General features: G+C 30.8%; 4 protein-coding genes across 4 annotated transcripts in view; 3 read left to right on the plus strand and 1 right to left on the minus strand.

Moving 5' to 3' along the window:
- The first annotated feature begins 8,801 nt into the window (after positions 1–8,801).
- On the plus strand, positions 8,802–11,931 carry LOC145944544 (odorant receptor 43a-like). Its single transcript, XM_083052933.1, has 7 exons — positions 8,802–8,833; positions 9,213–9,482; positions 9,855–10,323; positions 10,735–10,834; positions 11,132–11,251; positions 11,479–11,634; positions 11,774–11,931. The coding sequence occupies exons 1-7, from the start codon at positions 8,803–8,805 to the stop codon at positions 11,822–11,824; spliced, it is 1,197 nt and encodes a 398-aa protein (XP_082909059.1). The 5' UTR covers position 8,802; the 3' UTR covers positions 11,825–11,931.
- A 969-nt stretch (positions 11,932–12,900) lies between these two features.
- Positions 12,901–16,150, plus strand: LOC145944893 (odorant receptor 10-like). Its single transcript, XM_083053553.1, has 7 exons — positions 12,901–13,002; positions 13,437–13,706; positions 13,809–14,277; positions 14,867–14,966; positions 15,235–15,357; positions 15,698–15,853; positions 16,030–16,150. Exons 1-7 carry the CDS (start codon positions 12,972–12,974, stop codon positions 16,078–16,080), a joined length of 1,200 nt encoding a protein of 399 aa, XP_082909679.1. The 5' UTR covers positions 12,901–12,971; the 3' UTR covers positions 16,081–16,150.
- A 795-nt stretch (positions 16,151–16,945) lies between these two features.
- Shu (inactive peptidyl-prolyl cis-trans isomerase shutdown) lies at positions 16,946–21,727 on the plus strand. The gene is made up of 10 exons (XM_083052606.1): positions 16,946–17,219; positions 17,315–17,555; positions 17,750–18,210; positions 18,303–18,491; positions 18,570–18,681; positions 18,764–19,060; positions 19,983–20,076; positions 20,190–20,629; positions 20,947–21,298; positions 21,380–21,727. Exons 1-10 carry the CDS (start codon positions 17,173–17,175, stop codon positions 21,598–21,600), a joined length of 2,454 nt encoding a protein of 817 aa, XP_082908732.1. The 5' UTR covers positions 16,946–17,172; the 3' UTR covers positions 21,601–21,727.
- Positions 21,663–22,182, minus strand: part of Nompc (no mechanoreceptor potential C) — an 84,043-nt gene continuing 83,523 nt past the window's right edge. The window contains exon 15 of the mRNA XM_083053543.1: positions 21,663–22,077. Within this exon, the coding sequence (XP_082909669.1) occupies positions 21,865–22,077 (213 nt within the window). The 3' untranslated portion in view covers positions 21,663–21,864. The remainder of the gene's footprint in view (positions 22,078–22,182) is intronic.

The following is a 22,182-nucleotide window of genomic DNA, read 5'->3' on the forward strand; positions in this document are numbered from 1 at the left end:
TTTTGCGGAAAAGAGGCAACAATACTTGGGAGAATCGACTTAATATGTCTTTTTTAGAAAAAGACTAGAATAACACAAGCGCGCGTTATGCCATTCCTCGATTTTATTAAAAAAAGTATGATGTATTTATATAAAGTTTGTTTAAACTTCATTAATATTTTTTTACAGAAATCAGATGATTAAAGCATTACATTGCCAATTAAATTTTAAAATAAAAATATGTTATAAAAATTAAAATAATATATAATTCCTTAAACTCGATTAATATTTTTTGACAGAAATCAGCTGATAGCTGTTATAAATATTAATCGAGTTTAAGGAATTATATATTACATTATTTAAAACATATTATTTTAAATGTTATAACATATTCTTATTTTAAAAATTAATTAGCAAATTAACGTTTTAATCAGCTGATTTCTGTAACAAAAATATTAATCGAGGATAAGATATTACAACATATTATTTACAATATATTGCTATTTTAATTTTTATAACATATTACTATTTTAAAATTTAAATACCTTACTATATTAATATTTTCTAATATATTTATTTAATTAAGAAGTAGTATATTTATTAAGTTAAGAATAGAAGTGAGATATGAATACAAATTTAAAATTAAGGTTTCGTAGATATAATTTTTAAAACAAAAATTATTTTCTTAATTAGAGTCACAAATATATTTCGTCCGACACTTTTCGATAAACTTGATATAGTTCGAATTCCGAATGCGCAGTAGAAATGAGTTTCGACATATATTACCGCGATATATGCATGCAGTCACGCATAATTCGTAATAATGTGCAGACAATGTATTGTTAAAATGCATACAAGATTAATTTTTTGCACGTTTTGAAATATCGAAAATTAAAATTTTTAATCCGCAAATCCCATACGGCGCAGATTTATACAACGTATATTAGTCCAAAAAGGTAGTACGCTGGTATGCTTATGGTACAATGATAATCTGCGAACAATACACTATTGAAATATATATACGATAAATTTTTGGTTCGCCTTAAAATATTAGAAATCGATACTTTTTTACAGTTGACCCTATGCGACGCAACCTTATTCTATGTATATCAAGTTAAAACATTTGTACGCTGGTGTCTGTTTGGTACCAAATGATTCTGTAATCAATGTACTATTAAAATGTATAATCGATGAATTTTTGGCTCGTCTTAAAATATTAGAAATTCATACTTTTTTGACGCGGACCCTGTGCGACGCATCATTATTTTATGTTTATCAAGTTAAAAAATTTGTACGCTGGTGTCTGTTTGGTACCAAATGATTCTGTAATAAATGTACTATTAAAATGTATAATCAATGAATTTTTGGCTCGTCTTAAAATATTAGAAATCGATAATTTTTTCCCGCTGACACTATGCGACGCAACCTTGTTTTATATATATCAAGTTAAAAAATTTGTACGCTGGTGTCTGCATGGTACCAAAAGATTCTGTAATCAATGTACTATTAAAATGTATAATCGATGAATTTTTGGCTCGTCTTAAAATATTAGAAATTAATACTTTTTTGCTGCTGACCCTATACGACGTATCCTTATTTTATGTATATCATATTAAAAAATTTGTACGATGATGTCTGCATGGAACCAAAAGATTCTGTAATCAATGTACTATTAAAATGTATAATCAATGAATTTTTGGCTCGTCTTAAAATATTAGAAATCGATAATTTTTTCCCGCTGACACTATGCGACGCAACCTTGTTTTATATATATCAAGTTAAAAAATTTGTACGCTGGTGTCTGCATGGTACCAAAAGATTCTGTAATCAATGTACTATTAAAATGTATAATCGATGAATTTTTGGCTCGTCTTAAAATATTAGAAATTAATACTTTTTTGCTGCTGACCCTATACGACGTATCCTTATTTTATGTATATCATATTAAAAAATTTGTACGATGATGTCTGCATGGAACCAAAAGATTCTGTAATCAATGTACTATTAAAATGTATAATCGATGAATTTTTGGCTCGTCTTAAAATATTAGAAATCGATACTTTTTTACCGCTGACTCTATGCGACGCAACCTTATTTTATGTTTATCAAGTTAAAAGAATTGTACGCTGGTGTCTATTGGGTACCAAATGATTCTGTAATAAATGTACTATTAAAATGTATAATCGATGAATTTTTGGCTCGGCTTAAAATATTAGAAATCGATACTTTTTTGACGCGGACTTTGTGCGACGCATCCTTATTTTATGTTTATCGTATTAAAAAATTTGTACGCTGATGTCTGCATGGAACCAAAAGATTCTGTAATCAATGTACTATTAAAATGTATAATCGATGAATTTTTGGCTCGTCTTAAAATATTAGAAATGTATACTTTTTTGCTGCTGACCCTATGCGACGCAACCTCATTTTATGTATATCATATTAAAAAATTTGTACGCTGGTGTCTGTTTGGTACCAAATGATTCTATAATCAATGTACTATTAAAATGTATAATCGATGAATTTTTGGCTCGTCTTAAAATATTAGAAATCGATACTTTTTTACCGCTGACTCTATGCGACGCAACCTTATTATATGTTTATCAAGTTAAAAGAATTGTACGCTGGTGTCTATTTGGTACCAAATGATTCTGTAATAAATGTACTATTAAAATGTATAATCGATGAATTTTTGGCTCGGCTTAAAATATTAGAAATCGATACTTTTTTGACGCGGACCCTGTGCGACGCATTCTTATTTTATGTTTATCGTATTAAAAAATTTGTACGCTGGTGTCTGCTTGGTACCAAAAGATTCTGTAATCAATGTACTATTAAAATGTATAATCGATGAATTTTTGGCTCGTCTTAAAATATTAGAAATCGATACTTTTTTACCGCTGACCCTATGCGACGCAACCTTATTTTATGTTTATCAAGTTAAAAAATTTGTACGCTGGTGTCTATTTGGTACCAAATAATTCTGTAATAAATGTACTATTAAAATATATAATCGATGAATTTTTGGCTCGTCTTAAAATATTAGAAATTGATACTTTTTTAACGCAGACCCTGTGCGACGCATCCTTATTTTATGTTTATCGTATTAAAAAATTTGTACGCTGGTGTCTGGTTGGTACCAAAAGATTCTGTAATCAATGTACTATTAAAATATATAATCGATTAATTTTTGGCTCGTCTTAAAATATTAGAACCTGATACTTTTTTGCCGCTGACCCTATGCGACGCATCCTTATTTTATGAATATCAAATGAAAAAGTTTGTACGCTGGTGTCTGCTTGGTACCAAAAGATTCTGTAATTAATGTACTATTAGAATGTATAATCGATGAATTTTTGGCTCGTCTTAAAATTTTAGAAATTGATACTTTTTTGTCGCGGACCCGAAGCGACGAATCCTTATTTTATGTACATCAAATGAAAAAATTTGTACGCTGGTGTCTGCTTGGAACCAAAAGATTCTGTAATCAATGGACTATTAAAATGCATAATCGATGAATTTTTGGCTCGTCTTAAAATATTAGAAACTGATACTTTTTTGCCGCTGACCCTATGCGACGCATCCTTATTATATGTATATTAAATGAAAAAGTTTGTACGCTGGTGTCTGCTTGGTACCAAAAGATTCTCTAATCAATGGACTATTAAAATGTATAATCGATGAATTTTTGGCTCGTCTTAAAATATTAGAAATTGATACTTTTTTGTCGCTGACCCTAAGCGACGCATCCTTATTTTATGTATATCAAATGAAAAAGTTTGTACGCTGGTGTCTGCTTGGAACCAAAAGATTCTGTAATCAATGGACTATTAAAATGCATAATCGATGAATTTTTGGCTCGTCTTAAAATATTAGAAACTGATACTTTTTTGCCGCTGACTCTATGCGACGCATCCTCATTTTATGAATATCAAATGAAAAAGTTTCTACGCTGGTGTCTGCTTGATACCAAAAGATTCTGTAATCAATGGACCATTAAAATGCATAATCGATGAATTTTTGGCTCGTCTTAAAATATTAGAAACTAATACTTTTTTGCCGCTGATCCTATGCGACGCATCCTTATTATATGAATATCAAATGAAAAAGTTTGTACGCTGGTGTCTGCTTGGAACCAAAAGATTCTGTAATCAATGGACTATTAAAATGGATAATCGATTAATTTTTGGCTCGTCTTAAAATATTAGAAACTAATACTTTTTTGCCGCTGACCCTATGCGACGCATCCTTATTTTATGAATATCAAATGAAAAAGTTTGTACGCTGGTGTCTGCTTGGTACCAAAAGATTCTGTAATCAATGGACTATTAAAATGTATAATCGATGAATTTTTGGCTCGTCTTAAAATATTAGAAACTGATACTTTTTTGCCGCTGACCCTATGCGACGCATCCTTATTATATGTATATTAAATGAAAAAGTTTGTACGCTGGTGTCAGCTTGGTACCAAAAGATTCTCTAATCAATGGACTATTAAAATGTATAATCGATGAATTTTTGGCTCGTCTTAAAATATTAAAAACTAATACTTTTTTGTCGCTGACCCTATGCGACGCATCCTTATTTTATGAATATCAAATGAAAAAGTTTGTACGCTGGTGTCTGCTTGGAACCAAAAGATTCTGTAATCAATGGACTATTAAAATGTATAATCGATTAATTTTTGGCTCGTCTTAAAATATTAGAAACTAATACTTTTTTGCCGCTGACCCTATGCGACGCATCCTTATTTTATGAATATCAAATGAAAAAGTTTGTACGCTGGTGTCTGCTTGGTACCAAAAGATTCTGTAATCAATGGACTATTAAAATGCATAATCGATGAATTTTTGGCTCGTCTTAAAATATTAGAAACTGATACTTTTTTGTCGCTTACTTTATGCGACGCATCCTTATTTTATGAATATCAAATGAAATAGTTTGTACGCTGGTGTCTGCTTGGTACCAAAAGATTCTGTAATTAATGTACTATTAAAATGTATAATCGATGAATTTTTGGCTCGTCTTAAAATATTAGAAATTGATCCTTTTTTGTCGCTGACCCTAAGCGACGCATCATTATTTTATGTATATCAAATGAAAAAGTTTGTACGCTGGTGTCTGCTTGGAACCAAAAGATTCTGTAATCAATGGACTATTAAAATGCATAATCGATGAATTTTTGGCTCGTCTTAAAATATTAGAAACTGATACTTTTTTGCCGCTGACTCTATGCGACGCATCCTCATTTTATGAATATCAAATGAAAAAGTTTGTACGCTGGTGTCTGCTTGATACCAAAAGATTCTGTAATCAATGGACCATTAAAATGCATAATCGATGAATTTTTGGCTCGTCTTAAAATATTAGAAACTAATACTTTTTTGCCGCTGATCCTATGCGACGCATCCTTATTATGTGAATATCAAATGAAAAAGTTTGTACGCTGGTGTCTGCTTGGAACCAAAAGATTCTGTAATCAATGGACTATTAAAATGGATAATCGATTAATTTTTGGCTCGTCTTAAAATATTAGAAACTAATACTTTTTGCCGCTGACCCTATGCGACGCATCCTTATTTTATGAATATCAAATGAAAAAGTTTGTACGCTGGTGTCTGCTTGATACCAAAAGATTCTGTAATCAATGGACTATTAAAATGCATAATCGATGAATTTTTGGCTCGTCTTAAAATATTAGAAACTGATACTTTTTTGCCGCTGACCCTATGCGACGCATCCTTATTATATGTATATTAAATGAAAAAGTTTGTACGCTGGTGTCTGCTTGGTACCAAAAGATTCTCTAATCAATGGACTATTAAAATGTATAATCGATGAATTTTTGGCTCGTCTTAAAATATTAAAAACTAATACTTTTTTGTCGCTGACCCTATGCGACGCATCCTTATTTTATGAATATCAAATGAAAAAGTTTGTACGCTGGTGTCTGCTTGGTACCAAAAGATTCTGTAATTAATGTACTATTAAAATGTATAATCGATGAATTTTTGGCTCGTCTTAAAATATTAGAAATTGATACTTTTTTGTCGCTGACCCTAAGCGACGCATCCTTATTTTATGTATATCAAATGAAAAAGTTTGTACGCTGGTGTCTGCTTGGAACCAAAAGATTCTGTAATTAATGGACTATTAAAATGCATAATCGATGAATTTTTGGCTCGTCTTAAAATATTAGAAACTGATACTTTTTTGCCGCTGACTCTATGCGACGCATCCTCATTTTATGAATATCAAATGAAAAAGTTTGTACGCTGGTGTCTGCTTGATACCAAAAGATTCTGTAATCAATGGACCATTAAAATGCATAATCGATGAATTTTTGGCTCGTCTTAAAATATTAGAAACTAATACTTTTTTGCCGCTGATCCTATGCGACGCATCCTTATTATATGAATATCAAATGAAAAAGTTTGTACGCTGGTGTCTGCTTGGAACCAAAAGATTCTGTAATCAATGGACTATTAAAATGGATAATCGATTAATTTTTGGCTCGTCTTAAAATATTAGAAATTTATACTTTTTTGCTGCTGACCCTATGCGACGCATCCTTATTTTATGTATATCATATTAAAAAATTTGTAGGCTGGTGTCTGTTTGGTACCAAATGATTCTATAATCAATGTACTATTAAAATGTATCATCGATGAATTTTTGGCTCGTCTTAAAATATTAGAATTGGATACTTTTTTGCCGCTGACTCTATGCGACGCATCCTTATTTTATGTTTATCATATTAAAATATTTGTACGCTGGTGTCTGCGTGGTACCAAAAGATGAGAAGATAAATATTATAATTGTTGTATAATATGTAATTAACGTACAAGCTGTGGATCGAGAATGCGCTAGGATTAATTCGAAACATCATTCTATCTTTTTTCCATATTAGTAGCACATTCTCGATCGCAGCTTATATTGTATAGTTGAAGGATATAAATGGCGCGCGAAGCGCGCGCTTTTTAGTGTTCTAGTACTGTTAAAATATATAATAGATTAATTTTTGGCCCGCTTTAAACAATTGAAAATTAAAATTTGTTAACCGCGGATCCCATACGGCGCACAATTATATTACGTATATTAGATCAAAAAGTTTGTACGCTAGTATGCTGATGGTACCATCATAATGTGCAGACAATGTACTTTTAAAATATATAATAAATTAATTTTTGGCTCGCTTTAAACAATTGAAAATTAAAATTTTTAAACCTCGCACCCCATACGGCGCGGATTCATTTTACGTATATTAGATCAAAAAGTTTGTAGGCTGGTATGCTGATGGTACCATCATATTGTGCAAACAATGTAATGTTGAAATATTTAAGAGATTAATTTATGGCTCGTTTTAAAATATTGAAAATTATAATTTTAAAGCCGCTGACCCCTAACGGCGCACTATTTTCAGCTGATTTTTGTCAAGAAATATTAATTGAGTTTAAAGTACTATAACATTTTATTTAAAACATATTATTTTATAATTCTTATTACATACTATTTTTTTAAGATTTAATTAACAAATTAACGCTTTAATCAGCTGATTTCTATCAAAAAATATTAATGAAGTTTAAACAAACTTTATATAAAAATATCATTCTTTTATCTACAAAATCGAAGAATGGCGCGAGCTTAGCGCTCGCTTGTCTTGCTTTTATATAATATAAAGTTTGTTTAAATTAGAACAACACAAGCGCGCGCCATTCCTCGATTAATATAACATATTATTTATAACATTATTATTTAATTTTTATAACATATTCTTTTTTTAAATTTATTTAACAAATTTACTCTTTAATCAGCTTATTTCTGTCAGAAAATATTAATTAAGTTTAAACAAACTTTATCATTCTTTTTTTTATAAAATTGAAGAATAGTGCGCGCATTGCGCGCGCTTGTGTATTGTTCTAGTGTATTGTAAATAAACTATTTACCTTTTCAATAATATTCCAATCCTCTTTGTGCTTCATACAACTTTCTCACATATATTTTTAAATTAAATATTATTGTCGATCTATTTTAATATGTTTTATATAATATTTAGATCGTTTCGTTATATACACAATATATATTCTTTTCAATTATTTTTTCGTTCTTCTTCCTCCTTTTAATAAATTCAATACTCATTTGATGTTAAATGACATGTCGATTTTATTTCATTTATAATACGTCAATTGCACATTTCACCGCAAAACGCTAATATTCGCATTATAACTGAAATATGTCTGTTTGATGACTGAAATGTTTCATTTAATCTTCGTAATATCTCTTTACCTTATCGTCTTATTATTCAGTGTTTTTTTCACGTTGCTATAACAATGCATTATTACTAATGCATCGTTCGTAAAACTACTTGTCGAGACGCTGTATAGGCGTTCATTTTTTGCACTATTGTATTATTCCCTTAATGTTTAGGTTTCGTAAAATTCAAGGAAAAGACAGTCTGGAAAAAGATGCGCTTCGACAAAAAGCAGAAGAGAGAATAAATTAATAATAAAGAGCAAAACACGAAGGAACATTTGGCTCATTTAGAAATTTATAAACGTGAAGTTAGAGAAATAGAGAAAAACTATGAATTCATTTACTTGATCAAAAACTTCTAATAGTTAGACTCGTTAGAATTAAAAGGATAGGCCAATTGTAATATATCTCTAATATATTTATGAGATCCTATACTTTTGCATCTTATACTTATTGCTTTCAAAAGTTTTGTCATGAACTTACAATTATCTTTTATTATCTTTTTTTAAAAAGTAAGGGCGATTAGACGAAAAAGAGAAATAATATGTCAGTCTTCATTTACTATCGAATATGGACAACTCTGAATATGATGAATACGCAGGTGTGGTCAATTGTTTTTGTCGATAATAAGGATTAATAAAGGATATTTTGTTTTGCAAATATATCATAAATTTGTGATATGTATTATAAATGATAAAAGAAGGATATTTCTTTAAAAAAATATTTTTTCTTTCAATTATTAGCTATACATATTCGAAAAATTATTCTAATGCGAATTGATATAAATAACAAAATATTCTGTATAGTGAACAAATAAGTATAAATTTATGCCGATTTATGCATATTTGTAATTTTACGTGTATTGCGCTTTGTTATTTATGCAGAAAAAAGATAAATTTAATATCACAATCTGAAATAAGAAATGAGTTACATTCATATAAACATTTATTAAGGATATAATTTTTACAATAATCATATAGATTTAGACTGGGCCATTGGAATGAATCGTTTTATTCTAAAGATAGTTGGTTTGTGGCCTGACGAGAAATTAAGCCATCGACAAAAAGTCTGGGCAAAGATCCGCTCTTTCTTCATTTTCGTATTCTTGGTTCTCATACAAGTATTACCTTCGATATTCTCGTTAGTGAGAGTGTGGGGCGACATGTTGGCTATAATAGACAATTTGCAAATTATGCTACCGTTCTTAGTTTGTGCCATAAAAGTAATCATCATGTGGCTTCGTAAAGAAGGTAGAGGTCAATGCTTATTGCGAAGTAAAATGCTTAGTAGAATAACTAATATGTTTAAACTCTTCCCCTCTGTTCCTCTCTTCCCAAAGAAAGTTAAATATTTTTTTATTTCCACAATTTCTTTAAAATATGATTCCTTACTTGTCATTTATTTCCATATAATAATTTCGCGACATTTTTTAAATATGTGATCAATATAGCTGATAAAAGACTTTTTCGATCTTCTTATCCTTTTCTGCCATTTCTGTTATGTCGCGGACTTCATCGTTTATCGTATGAAATGATTTACACCCTCATTAATTTGCCAAGTCATAATAATAACAATTTAATTCGTACGAGCTCTGCATTTTGACTGCTTTTATCCCTTTTAAGATTTCGAATCAGTCATAAACATGGTCATGGCAGATTGGACTCGAAAGAAGACGAAGCAGGAACGTGCCATCATGATAAGAAAGGCGAGAATTGCAAGAATGCTCGTCATATTCGGATGCATGATGATGGTCTCCGCGATAATTATTCTCATCATCCCGCCGTGCTTCGGGTATCACATGAGATATCTGACCAACATAACGGACCCGGGACGACCATTGTTACTGCAAACGTATTATTTTTACGATGTGTCGGCGAGGCCATATTTCGAGATCGTGTTCTGCGCTCAAGCCATGACCATTCTAATGGGCGCTTGTACTTACACGGGTATCGACAATTTTTTGGGACTGCTCGTCTTTCATATCTGCGCCCAAATGGAGATCCTTAAAGAGCGATTGCTCAATTTGGACGAATTTAAAGACTTCAGTGTTGGATTGTCCATGACTGTCCGGAATCACATACGTCTCATCAGGTTGCAAATTGAATTTCCTTATCTAAATACTATTGACGTAGGTCGAATTGTTATTTAATCTCTCGGCTTAAAGAGCATTTCCCCATCTCTTTTCCTGATGATTATTATTATATAACAGACAAAAAATGAATTATTCAGATTCAACATTAATCTGACGTTAGCCAATTTATGTTTATTTGTGTCTTCTTATGTATTCTGATTTAGATTAAAACTTTTTTCTGATAAACAATATCTTATTAAAGACGCATACAACTGAGAAAAAAATTTACAATGAAATTAAAGTCTTGATATAATGTATGTTCATATTAGGATATATCTTGATTTGTTCATAAGCACAAAAGTTACATGAAAAATCTATTGTATGACTAAAATCAAGCGGCTGACACTTTACGGAATGCTGTACTTCTATAGGTCTGTCCAGGTCATTGACAAAACGTTCAATTTAATGCTCCTGGCACTGTTAGTGTATTTTGGTATATTGTTTTGTCTTCAAGGCTTTCTGATTACTAGCGTAAGTTACAAGAGAGAGAAAGGAGACTTATTCTTTTGATAAATAAAATCCAATCGAAGATTGAAATATCTATTACCGCACAATATTTCGCACAGTACATATAATAAATATTTATCACAAAGCTACAACAAAATTCTCTTTCACTCTCTACTTCCTCGCATAAGTGATATCTTATTTTGGAACATGCTGGAGTTTATATTACAATTTATATTTTTTTATAACTCTAAGAAAAATGTAATTGCTCACATAAAAAAGTAAATGTAATTACGCGTGCAAATATTGTATTAACGTGTATAGATTATTGATGGTAGTAATGACGTCTCCTTTGTGCGAATTTGTTGGCTCGTGTCAGTACTCATTAATACGATTGTTCATATGTGCATTTATTGCGTGGTTGGTGAAATACTCATTGAAAAAGTAAGTATCATTTTTTAACTATAAGAAAGATTTTTTTCGTTTGATTTTATCCATTATACATATATCTCTACAGCCACGATTATATTTCTTAATTAAACGATATTAGTACTTTAGTCTACTACGGCGTAGATCAGCAATTAACGCGTAATGATGATAGTGTGAATTTTTGTCATATATGAGAAAGATCTTAATAAACACTTATTTAAATAATAATAATGTATACGCAGTGTGATGAGTTATTTTACGCGGTATATGATTCTGCATGGTATACGCTGAAACCGAATGAAGCCAGAAGCTTGATGTTGATAATGATTCGCACCGAAAAGCCTCTTTATATTACCGCTGGAAAAATATTTCCAATGACGTTATCCATGTTTTGTAGCGTAAGATAGCCTGTTCTTATTTAAGTATTCACCTAATTTTTTGCACAGCGTTAGATTAAAATATTTTTTAAAATATATTTTATATAAATATCTTGTAAACATTTATTTGTAAACTAAGTCTCTTACATTTTGTTTTCAGCTAATCAAGACGTCAGCTGGTTATATATCCGTATTGCATGCTAATCGATGATACTTGGACATTGACTTGATAACAATCTTCTATATAAAGCAATCTTTCTATAAAGCAACAAAAATACACTGTCAAACAGCGTTTAATTAATGGGTAAAATTGATTAATTCGTGTCGTCACGTAATAAAGTGGTATCGCTAATTCGAGCAAAAGAAATTCTCGTATATGTAATCAGTTGCAATAAAAAAAACATCATATTTCACGCTGAGAGTATTTTAAATTTTATTTAAATTTATCTAAATTTTATATCTAATTTTATATAAAATTGCCTCATATATAATTTTACGATTCAAGCTATTTAATTGATTTAGACTCTCTACAAATTGTAGAGATATACAAATTAAAATAAAAATTTCAAATTAACATTATATCTGTATATATATATGATAGATTAATAAATTATACACATAGCTTAGACATATTTAACATAGCAATTTACATTTTAGAATTGTTTTGAAGTTATTATTTTTCATTACTCACATAACATATTAATCGCACCACTTCAAACAATAATAACTGTTAATGAATATTATCTCTCACACACATTAATGATTTATATCCTATATGTAGTATATCATTATCTCTTTCATTGTAATATGTTAAATGCTCGACACGTTTTCTCTTCTACACGTATATTCATTCTTTATCACTCCTTATAATAATCTTACATTTCGGGTTGACATCTTTTGGCGGTATAAAATTCTACGCTTGTAAAACTTCGCGATATTAATTTTTTTATTTTTAAAGTTTGCTCAAGAAGAGACCAATTAAGTTTCATAAAATTCAAATTGTTGAAAAAAGAGCAAGTTTTCAGTGAGAAAAGACATGAGAGGATAAATTAATAATAAACGTCGGGAAAATTGGAGGCCGTTGCACTCATTTAGATATTTATAGACTATTTAGCGATGCTGTATAGGAGGGCTATACGAATTCGATTCTTGGAACGACAAACTACGCGTAAGAAGACGAACGTATAAAAGACATTGCGAACATTGGTATTTGAAATATTTATGCATGCCCGTACTTTGCATCACGGCACATGGGTTTCGAAACTTTTGCCGTGGGCATGCGTAATTGCTGCGTCCTGAGAAATGAGGGAGGAATGCTAAATTCATAAAAAAATGTCAGTCTCCGTTTAGCCTCGGACATGGACAAATCTAAGGAATTGGCATACGCAGGTCTTTATATTTTCATTCTTATCAGTATCTTTGCAAATTCTGTATCGTAACGCATAATAAGACAAGAGTGCATTTTATGTAAGCCATTTGAGATTCGAGATTGACGTGGACCTGTATAATATTTTTATATATTGTTATATTATAAAAAATTGGTGAGATTTCATGGTGAACTGTATTATATGCGAATAATCTGAGATGTCTTCTCGACAACATGATAGGATGGACAAAAGATTTCGTTTAAAGATTAAGGGATGAAAATAATTGCACGCTAATCATCTCGATACGTCTCATTACCATCTATATGGGAAAGTTTATCGTGAAATTTCACCATTCTTTCATCTTAAATTATCATTAATTACTCGGGCAATTAATTATTAAAAAATTGTTACAAAGAATGCGCGATTTAATGAGGAAATAAAATGGAATTTACGTAGACTTAGATTGGGCGATCGGAGTAAATCGGACTTCTCTGAAGATCATTGGTCTCTGGCCGGACGATAAGTTAACTCGTCGACAACAATTTTTCGCAAATCTGCGCGCTTTTGTTATCTTTATCACGATGTTTATCACAGCGGTTATACCTGGATTATTCGCATTGGTGAAGGTCTGGGGTGACATATTGGCGATGGCAGACAATCTGCAGATCGCTTTACCCTTTACGGTGACTGTCATGAAATTTGTCATTCTGTGGCAACGCAAAGAAAGTAAGTCTTCATGAATATTAATGTATATTTTATCGATATTTTTATTTTATTTATTTCTCAAGAGTAATTTCATCCGTAAATTTCTAAATTTCTTCTCCGAAGGTCTTATACCGATCATGAACATGATCATAAACGATTGGATCAAGACGAAGACAGAGCAAGAACGAAATACCATGATAAAGCAAGCAAAAATTGCGAAAGCGATCGTTATGTTCGGATGTATCATGATGAGTTTTGCAGCTATCATTCTCATCATCCCTCCTATCTTTGGATACTCGATGAGATACCTGACGAATCTCACAGATGGTTCAAGACCGTTTCTATTTCAAACATATTACTTGCGAGACATGTCGGAAAGCCCGTATTACGAAATCCTTTTCGTTTCTCAAGCAATAGCGATCATGATGGCCGCAATTTCTTATACGGGTGTCGATAATTTCTTGGGTTTGCTTGTATTTCATATTTGCGCTCAACTGGATATTCTCAAAGTGCGAATGCTCAATTTGAACGACTTCAAAAACTTCAGCACCGCGTTAGCCTTCAATATTGAGGATCACCTACGTCTCATTAGGTTGTTTTAAATTTTCAAAAACTCTGATTTATACTTATGTGTAAAAATTTAAATATTATGCTGAAATATTTATTCTGATATAGCTATATGATTTTTAAAAAATTCGAACATATTTATTCAGGATACTTCAATAATATTTTTAATTTATTATACACATTATTTATATAATTATAGTGTTATAATAAATACAAACTGTGTCATAAAAAATAAGTATAAACTTGTAACAAACAAATTTTATATTATGTGCATTTTTGCATTAAACATTAAACGATACGGTTCTAAACGATATCATAGCATAGTTTGCAAACACTCAACTTAATTAAATATAAATACGTAATTTTTATGTAATATTCATATATAATAATTTCACAATGTTTCAAAATTTTATATCAAAAAATATTACATTATCTCGTCTATAACAATAATACGATACTTTTGTATCGGTGTATTATGTCAAATGAATGCATCGTTTGCAGCCGTTTTTGTACACTAATTTATACTTATCTCGGAAATGTGTCTTTGAAATATTTATTTCATTACACTAAAACTATGTATTCGATGTTACAGTATGTGATATCTTACATCGTAGGTCCGTTGATGTCATCGACAACACATTCAACTTGATGCTCCTGGCATTGTTAGTGTATTTCGCTATGTTATTTTGCGTTCAAGGATTTCTGTTAGTTTCCGTAAGTTGCCGAAAGGAAGAAGAGCTATCCTTTTGAACATTGTAATCTCAGGTAGTATAAAACGTCCACAATTTTTTGTTGCAACGGAAACGAAGACGAGGTGAAAAGACTTTTGTGACCTCGATTCTTTCAATTCTCCGTGTAAATGATACATACATTTAAAACAAAAATAAATTAGATTATTAAAATAAATTTGACAAACAAAAGCATCGAAAAATTGCATTGAAAATCACACACGTGCATATATTAAATTAATGCATGTCTATAGATCCTTGATGGAAATGGTGGCGATGTTACTTTTATGCGATTATGTTGGCTTATTTCGATTCTTATTAATACATTCGTTCACATGTGCGTATACTGTGTGGTCGGGGAGATTCTTATAGCCAAAGTAAGTACATATTGTTAATACAAGTAATTAATATACTCGATAAGATTACACAGAAAGAATTTTCTCTTAGAATTTACTCTGAAAATCATGGTAATCGTGGGACAATATGGTATGGAAAGAATTTTATGAGAATTTCTCTGATTAATATTTATCACAATAAAAATAATAAACATATAAAATGTTTGATTAATTTTATTATGCAGTTTAGTAAAATTCTCTTCAGAGAAATTCTCATAAAATTCTTTCCATACCATATTGTCCCACGATTACCATGATTTTCAGGGTAAATTCTAAGAGAAAATTCTCTCAGTGTACAGAATTATATATTGTTTTTTCCAAGGCCGAAGGAGTGTATTTTGCGGCGTACAATTATACATGGTATTTACTAAAGCCAAATGATGCCAGAAACATGTTGATGATAATGATTCGTTCTGAAAAACCTGTTCTCATTACTGCGGGCAGAATATTTCCCATGACATTGTCCATGTTTTGCAGCGTAAGACAGCCTTTTAATTAATTTAATTGCCCGCATAAACGCGACTCTTGCACAATGGGGATCATTTTTTTTATTTTCTCTTTCTTTTGATTTATAATTTATATTATTTATATTATTTATATTATCATTGTTATCACTGTACGTATATATACTCATATGTCATTGCACATTTTCAGTTAATCAAGACGTCAGCTGGTTACATATCTGTTTTGATGGCTAATCGATAATAATTCTGCGATATTGATTAGAAATTCAGATGGCGAAAATAGTGTATCATAAACAACTCCAAAAAGAAAAGATTATTTAAGTATATACTTATATTTTATTCATTTGACATTTACGTGATGATCTAGAATCTAGAATATTCTAGAGTGCAATTATTCTATTAAACGAAAAATTTTATTTACATGTATACCAATTAATAATAAAATAATTATATAGTTATGATAAAAATGTTTTGATAGTATATCTATATGATAACATACTTAAAAACGTTTTGTATCGTGTAGTATATATATATACACACATACACACACACACACATGTGATATTCTGTTTATATTAATTACAATAATAATTCTAAAATTTATGCAGAATATATTATAAAATGTAATGTATGTATATAAATTTTGATTATTATTTTAAAGTAAAAACATGCTATACATATGAAAATATTTTATTGTGTCTTTCAATCCCTTATATTTTATTGTGAGTGTATATATGTTAAATAAAATTTGAAGCAAGAGAGTTTAGCCATGAATACTAATCTCTCTCACAGTGTAATATATAATAATATATAATTTCATCAGTTGTGCATTATTTTGTATGGTGTAATTTTTCCATATTTTGCATATAATGTATATACAATGTGTGTAGTGCATACAAATATTTCTGTATATAATATATACAATGTGCGAAATGGATTTTTAAGCCTGATGTGAATTGTCAATTTGGTGCAATATTAAAAAAAAAAAAATCTTTTATATTCATTCATTCATTCATATATTTATATTACGTCTTGCCGATTAAGAGAGAGAGTGGAGACCTCTGTCGTACATCTAGAGACAATTTCACTTCCGGTTAGACGTTTTCGAACCGGATGAATCATGTCGATGTTCGCACGTGTGACTGTCTCATGAAATTAATTTTTCTTGAGAGGTTAGATACATATTTTTAAAAGAATACTCAAGAGAAAAAAAGGAACGAAAGAAGAATTGAACCGATCGAATATATTTTTTGAGAGTATTCTCAAAGACGAGAGATTTAGAGAAGCCAAAGGATATTTCTTTGTGGTTCAGAAGAGTTGCTCAACTTTGAAAATGGCAAAATATATAGCAGATCCTGCGATGAATGGATTCAGACTCGAGTACATTAGAATTATAATCAATTTATAATGAATTTACATGGATACATTTATGCAAGACTATATCATATTTATTCGGATTATATTTGTTGTTCCAGGGATTTGATAAGTGACGATGGAGTTACCTTTGAAATAGGACAAGAGTATCTCGATAATGCTGATGAAGAATTTTCATATTCTCCATATGTACAATACAGCAATGAGGAAATGTTAAATATGTTAAACATGAATGGTTTTGAAGATGATGATGAAGATGATGACAGTGGAACTGTATCCCTTTGTGGTATAAGTTTTCAGAAGTTAAAAGCAAAGATGACAAGTTTAACCACAGATAAAAAAGTAAATCAGATTTTATATCACTTACAAATTATTTCTTTTTCATAAAAGAGATATAATATTTTGGATATATTAAGATGAATGCCATATCAAGAAAATTAAATAAAATGGGATAAAACTTGCAAAATGGTTACATCTTTGCAAGTTTTATCTGAAATTGTAAACATAATTTTAATTATGAAATTTTGTTATGTTAGGTCATGAAATTTGTTAAGCAGAAAGGTGTTGGACAGGTTGTACCTGCTAATGCTCAAATTACCATTCATTATATCGGATACTTTGAAGACAGAGATGAACCTTTCGATTCAACTTATTCTTCTGGAAAGCCAAGAACAATGCGTTTAGGCCAAGACTATATTATACCTGGTTTAGAGCTCGGCATAAGTACTATGCAGAAGCATGAAATAGCAGTATTCTTGATACATCCTGATCTTGCTTATAAAGCTCTTGGCTGTCCGCCACGTATTCCACCAAACGAGGAAGTGGTATTTGTTCTCCATTTAATTGATTATATTGATGATGGTGCTGCAGATAATTATCAAAATCTTAAAGCAGAAGAGAGGCAGTTGTTTAAGAATGTGGTAGAGCCTGTGACACATATGCTTACGGCTGCTAAGGATAGTTTCACAAAGTTTAATGTCAAACTAGCAGTTCGAAAGTAAATAATTATATTATTTTATAATGCTTATATTATAAAATTTGTGTGCAATTATATATATAATATGATTATACCTGTATATCTTCTTACAGATATAAAAAAATTATTGATTGCTTAGAAAATGTGCAATTGAAAGATAGTTCGGAGGAAAATGAAATGAATGAATTGCTTTCAAAGGCTTATACTAATCTTGGAGTATGTTATAACAAACTAGAGTTACCACGTCTTGCCTGCATTTATTGTAGACGAGTACCGATACCATCATCTAAAAGTTATTACAAGTATGTGAATATTGATACAACATTTAGATTAATCATGTATTAAATAAAAATCAGGATTAAAATCATTTTTTCTTCTAGTTTTGGAAAAGCTTTGTTGAGCCTTGGAGAATATACTGACGCAATGAAACAGTTGCAAAAAGCTTATGCATTGCAGCCGCATAATGAAACTATTAGACAGACAATTCAGCTAGTAAGTTGAAGATTTTTCAAAATATGTTTCTTTTAATATACTAATATATGTAAGATATTATTAATATCTTCTTTACAAATAGACGAATGTGAAACAGCGTGAACATCTGGAAATTGAGAAACGCTTGTGGAAAAATTGCTTGAAGTCTGGAGAAGAACAAACAAATAAACAAATAAAAATTAATGAATTCCGAAAAACCATCCGTGAATTATGTGAAACCATTATCGATAGTAGTAACGATGTAACAAGACACTCTCTTCCTGAAGGCCTCACAGAAGAAGAATATCAAATCGTACGTGAAGAAGCTGCTATATCAGGATTGATTATAGTTACATCTTCAAGATATGACAGAGAAACTGTGTACATTCAAAAGAGTAGAACTAAATAAGTTCTTGTTTATTAAAATTGCAACATCATGGAATTTTCAGTACTATGTTAGACTATTATACGTTGTAATAATACTACTGTAATAATACCAGTATTACTATTATAAGATTTTTTGAGCGAATCTTTAGTTTTACTTGATTATTTGGTCAACATCTCGCAATGCTCAAGTTTTTCGATGAGTTACAGGAAGCTATTGGAAAGATTTACAGAATAATTCATGCGAGATAAACAAGTCTCTTTATAAGAAAGTGGTTCCTAGTATTTTTAATGTTTTATATCCTTAATAACGCTTAATGTTGCAATTTCAATATGCAGTCATATATATCTCCAAAGATTAAATATTAGTTTTCTATCTTTTAAATTTAATTTTGATAATCTTATATTATTTTACTTATAAAATCTCTGCCAATGGAAAAATATAATAATTAAGTTTCTTTACAGACAAAAATAGAATTTAAGTTTTTGTATTAAATATTTTTTATAAAATAAAGGAAATTAAAAAAGAAATAAATGATGCATGCAATATTACTTGCATTATATTTCAGAGATTTTAATATGACATGTCATAGGGAGTTTTATGTCATCAAAGAAAATTGAATGACAACTCTCTAGCATTAAAATATATCATAAGTTAGTTAAAATATGATAAAATGCGATATTTTTGTACTTTATTTTTATATAATTATTAATAAAGTACTTTTGCGAAAATATAATTGTTTATATTGTTCGATGTTAAAACGTAAGATAGTATATGGAACAATATCAATCTATATATGTGATACACACTATTTCGATATACTTAAGTAGAGTAAACAAACGCCGGAAGTTCGTGGAGCAATCCTCATTATGTATTTCTTGTTCGGAGTTGGTAATAAGATATAATGGATCGAGCAATATAAAGAAGCTTCCGCTGATGTAACATCGAGATATATAAGAAAAACTTCGCGACGCAATTTCAAAAAAGGACAATGTTTCTTATCGCAACGTTCTTCATAACTTTGCTCCTAAGTAATCTGATTTTTATATCTGGTTTCAATTTTATAATCGAAAATACAATTGATTTAGTTACAAATAGAGATGAGAGTGTTGTCCATATTTTCATTATTCATTGGTGTTTTTAGATGTATCTGTTAATACAGCTGATTTACCGAGTCATCGGCCATCGATTCAAAACTTCCAAGACTTCCACCCCGAAGAAAGTCTTCTGGAGATCTTTCTGAACCCGACATCGGTCATTTCAAACGATCACGCGGTGATCGGCAATATCATCGATTCAGATTTGAAAGCAGAAGATATGAATTATGAGCTTTACACAAAGGATAATAAAGAGCAATCTGTTTCTCTACGAGTGGGCGATACTGCAAAACTAAAGGATTCACCATTTAATTCTATATGGCCAACCAAGATCATCGTTCACGGATGGATAGAGAATGGAAATACTTTCTGGCTACATAACATTCGACGGAATTATCTTAGCGTTGGAGATTACAACGTTATTTGCGTGAATTGGTCCGCCGGTTCAACCAAAGAATATCTAACATCCGTCAAACTTACTCGCCAGGTGAACGATAGTTTTTTCATATAAAAGAAAAATAATTAACAGATCGACAAAAACAAATTCTAATTTTCGAAATTATAATTTTAAAGATATTGCGTACATATGTGTAATCGTAAAATGTATATAAATTAAGAATTAATCACGCGAATCGTACTACAATAGAAACAATTTTTCTTTCTAATATACAAATTATAATATGAATACCAATAATAAATTAATTCATAATGTATATATTAAAATAAAAATTAATATCGCAAAGTTATGAAAATGTCCTCGATTCATAATACATTTACTTTTACACACAAAATTTGTGTTTGCAGGTAGGAGAATACGTGGCTGCGTTTATAGAATTTCTCGAATCAGAGGCTGAAGTCTCTTACGCTGATGTCCATGTACTGGGTCATAGTTTAGGCGCCCACGTAGCCGGATACATCGGTAATTATTTATCGGGGAAACTCGGTCGAATCACCGGGCTTGATCCGGCTGGGCCAGCGTTCGAAGCACCTTATCTGAAAGATGCAGAAGAGCGGCTGGATTCTGCGGACGCCAATTTCGTCGATATTATACACACTTGTGCCGGTGGTCTGGGCATCCTCAGACCCATCGGACACGCGGATTTTTATCCGAACGGCGGAACATTCAGACAACCCGGATGTCCAGTACTTACATCCCGTACGATGTCGTCAACATATTCGCAGCTTATATTTAAAGCTTTATAATGTGTGACAGAACTGATCCAATTTGCATTTTCAGAATACTGTAGTCATGGTAGATCGCACCAATTTTTCGCAGAGTCTATCGTACATCCTGATGGCTTTCTCGCTGTACAATGCTCCAATTGGATAGATTTCCAGCTTGATAAATGCAACAATAACAATACCGCTTTGATGGGTGAATTTATCAGTACTGATACTCGAGGCACTTATTATCTGGAAACGAACGCAGAACCGCCGTTTGGAAAAGGCGAGATATAAAACGAAGGTGTCGGACACGTTTAGAGATATGTAACTTTGCATGTTTACTTATGACACGTATATGTATACATATATATATATTTTTTTTATTACAATTATATAGCAATATATCGCAGAGAAACGTATAAAAGAGTATAGAAAGTATTCTACTTATATGATATATACCTACTGCACAAATACGCGTTGCGATATAAAATAAAACCGTAATAAAAAGAAACGATGTCTATTGAAAATTGCACGTATATGTTGCGTAGATTTTATTGTTTAAGCCATTCCAGCAAGCCTTGCAACTCCATCGGACGGTTTCTCCATTTCACTGCAGAACTGCATGCGATACTTTCGACGAACTGTATCCCAGTCGACGACGTTGTCTATTCTCGAAGTGTGACTCAAGGAACTTTGACTGTTAGCCGGACTCGATTGAAGTAATGCAAAATTAACGCTGTCCTTCGTTCGTGGTAATGGTATTCTATTATTCTAAAAAGACAAGAAAAAAATAGATATATAAGTACCTGAAATTATTTATAAATTGCACATCATCAAAGATGACTGGAAATACGTATGTAAAACTTTGGAATGTAC

The sequence above is a fragment of the Prenolepis imparis genome, unplaced genomic scaffold, assembly GCF_030444845.1.
Source record: "Prenolepis imparis isolate NDT839.2.m4 unplaced genomic scaffold, iyPreImpa1.0 SCAF_13, whole genome shotgun sequence".
Taxonomy (NCBI): domain Eukaryota; kingdom Metazoa; phylum Arthropoda; class Insecta; order Hymenoptera; family Formicidae; genus Prenolepis; species Prenolepis imparis.

Coding starts and splice junctions, on each gene's coding strand:
- LOC145944544 (XM_083052933.1), top strand. CDS start 8,803: ATGGACAACTCTGAATATGATGAATACGCAG. Junction 9,483..9,854: donor CATGTGGCTTCGTAAAGAAG/GTAGAGGTCAAT, acceptor ATCCCTTTTAAG/ATTTCGAATCAGTCATAAAC. Junction 10,835..11,131: donor AAGGCTTTCTGATTACTAGC/GTAAGTTACAAG, acceptor TAACGTGTATAG/ATTATTGATGGTAGTAATGA.
- LOC145944893 (XM_083053553.1), top strand. CDS start 12,972: ATGGACAAATCTAAGGAATTGGCATACGCAG. Junction 13,003..13,436: donor TAAGGAATTGGCATACGCAG/GTCTTTATATTT, acceptor GAATTTACGTAG/ACTTAGATTGGGCGATCGGA. Junction 14,967..15,234: donor AAGGATTTCTGTTAGTTTCC/GTAAGTTGCCGA, acceptor GCATGTCTATAG/ATCCTTGATGGAAATGGTGG.
- Shu (XM_083052606.1), top strand. CDS start 17,173: ATGGCAAAATATATAGCAGATCCTGCGATGAATGGATTCAGACTCGA. Junction 17,556..17,749: donor GTTTAACCACAGATAAAAAA/GTAAATCAGATT, acceptor TTGTTATGTTAG/GTCATGAAATTTGTTAAGCA. Junction 18,492..18,569: donor TCATCTAAAAGTTATTACAA/GTATGTGAATAT, acceptor TTTTTCTTCTAG/TTTTGGAAAAGCTTTGTTGA.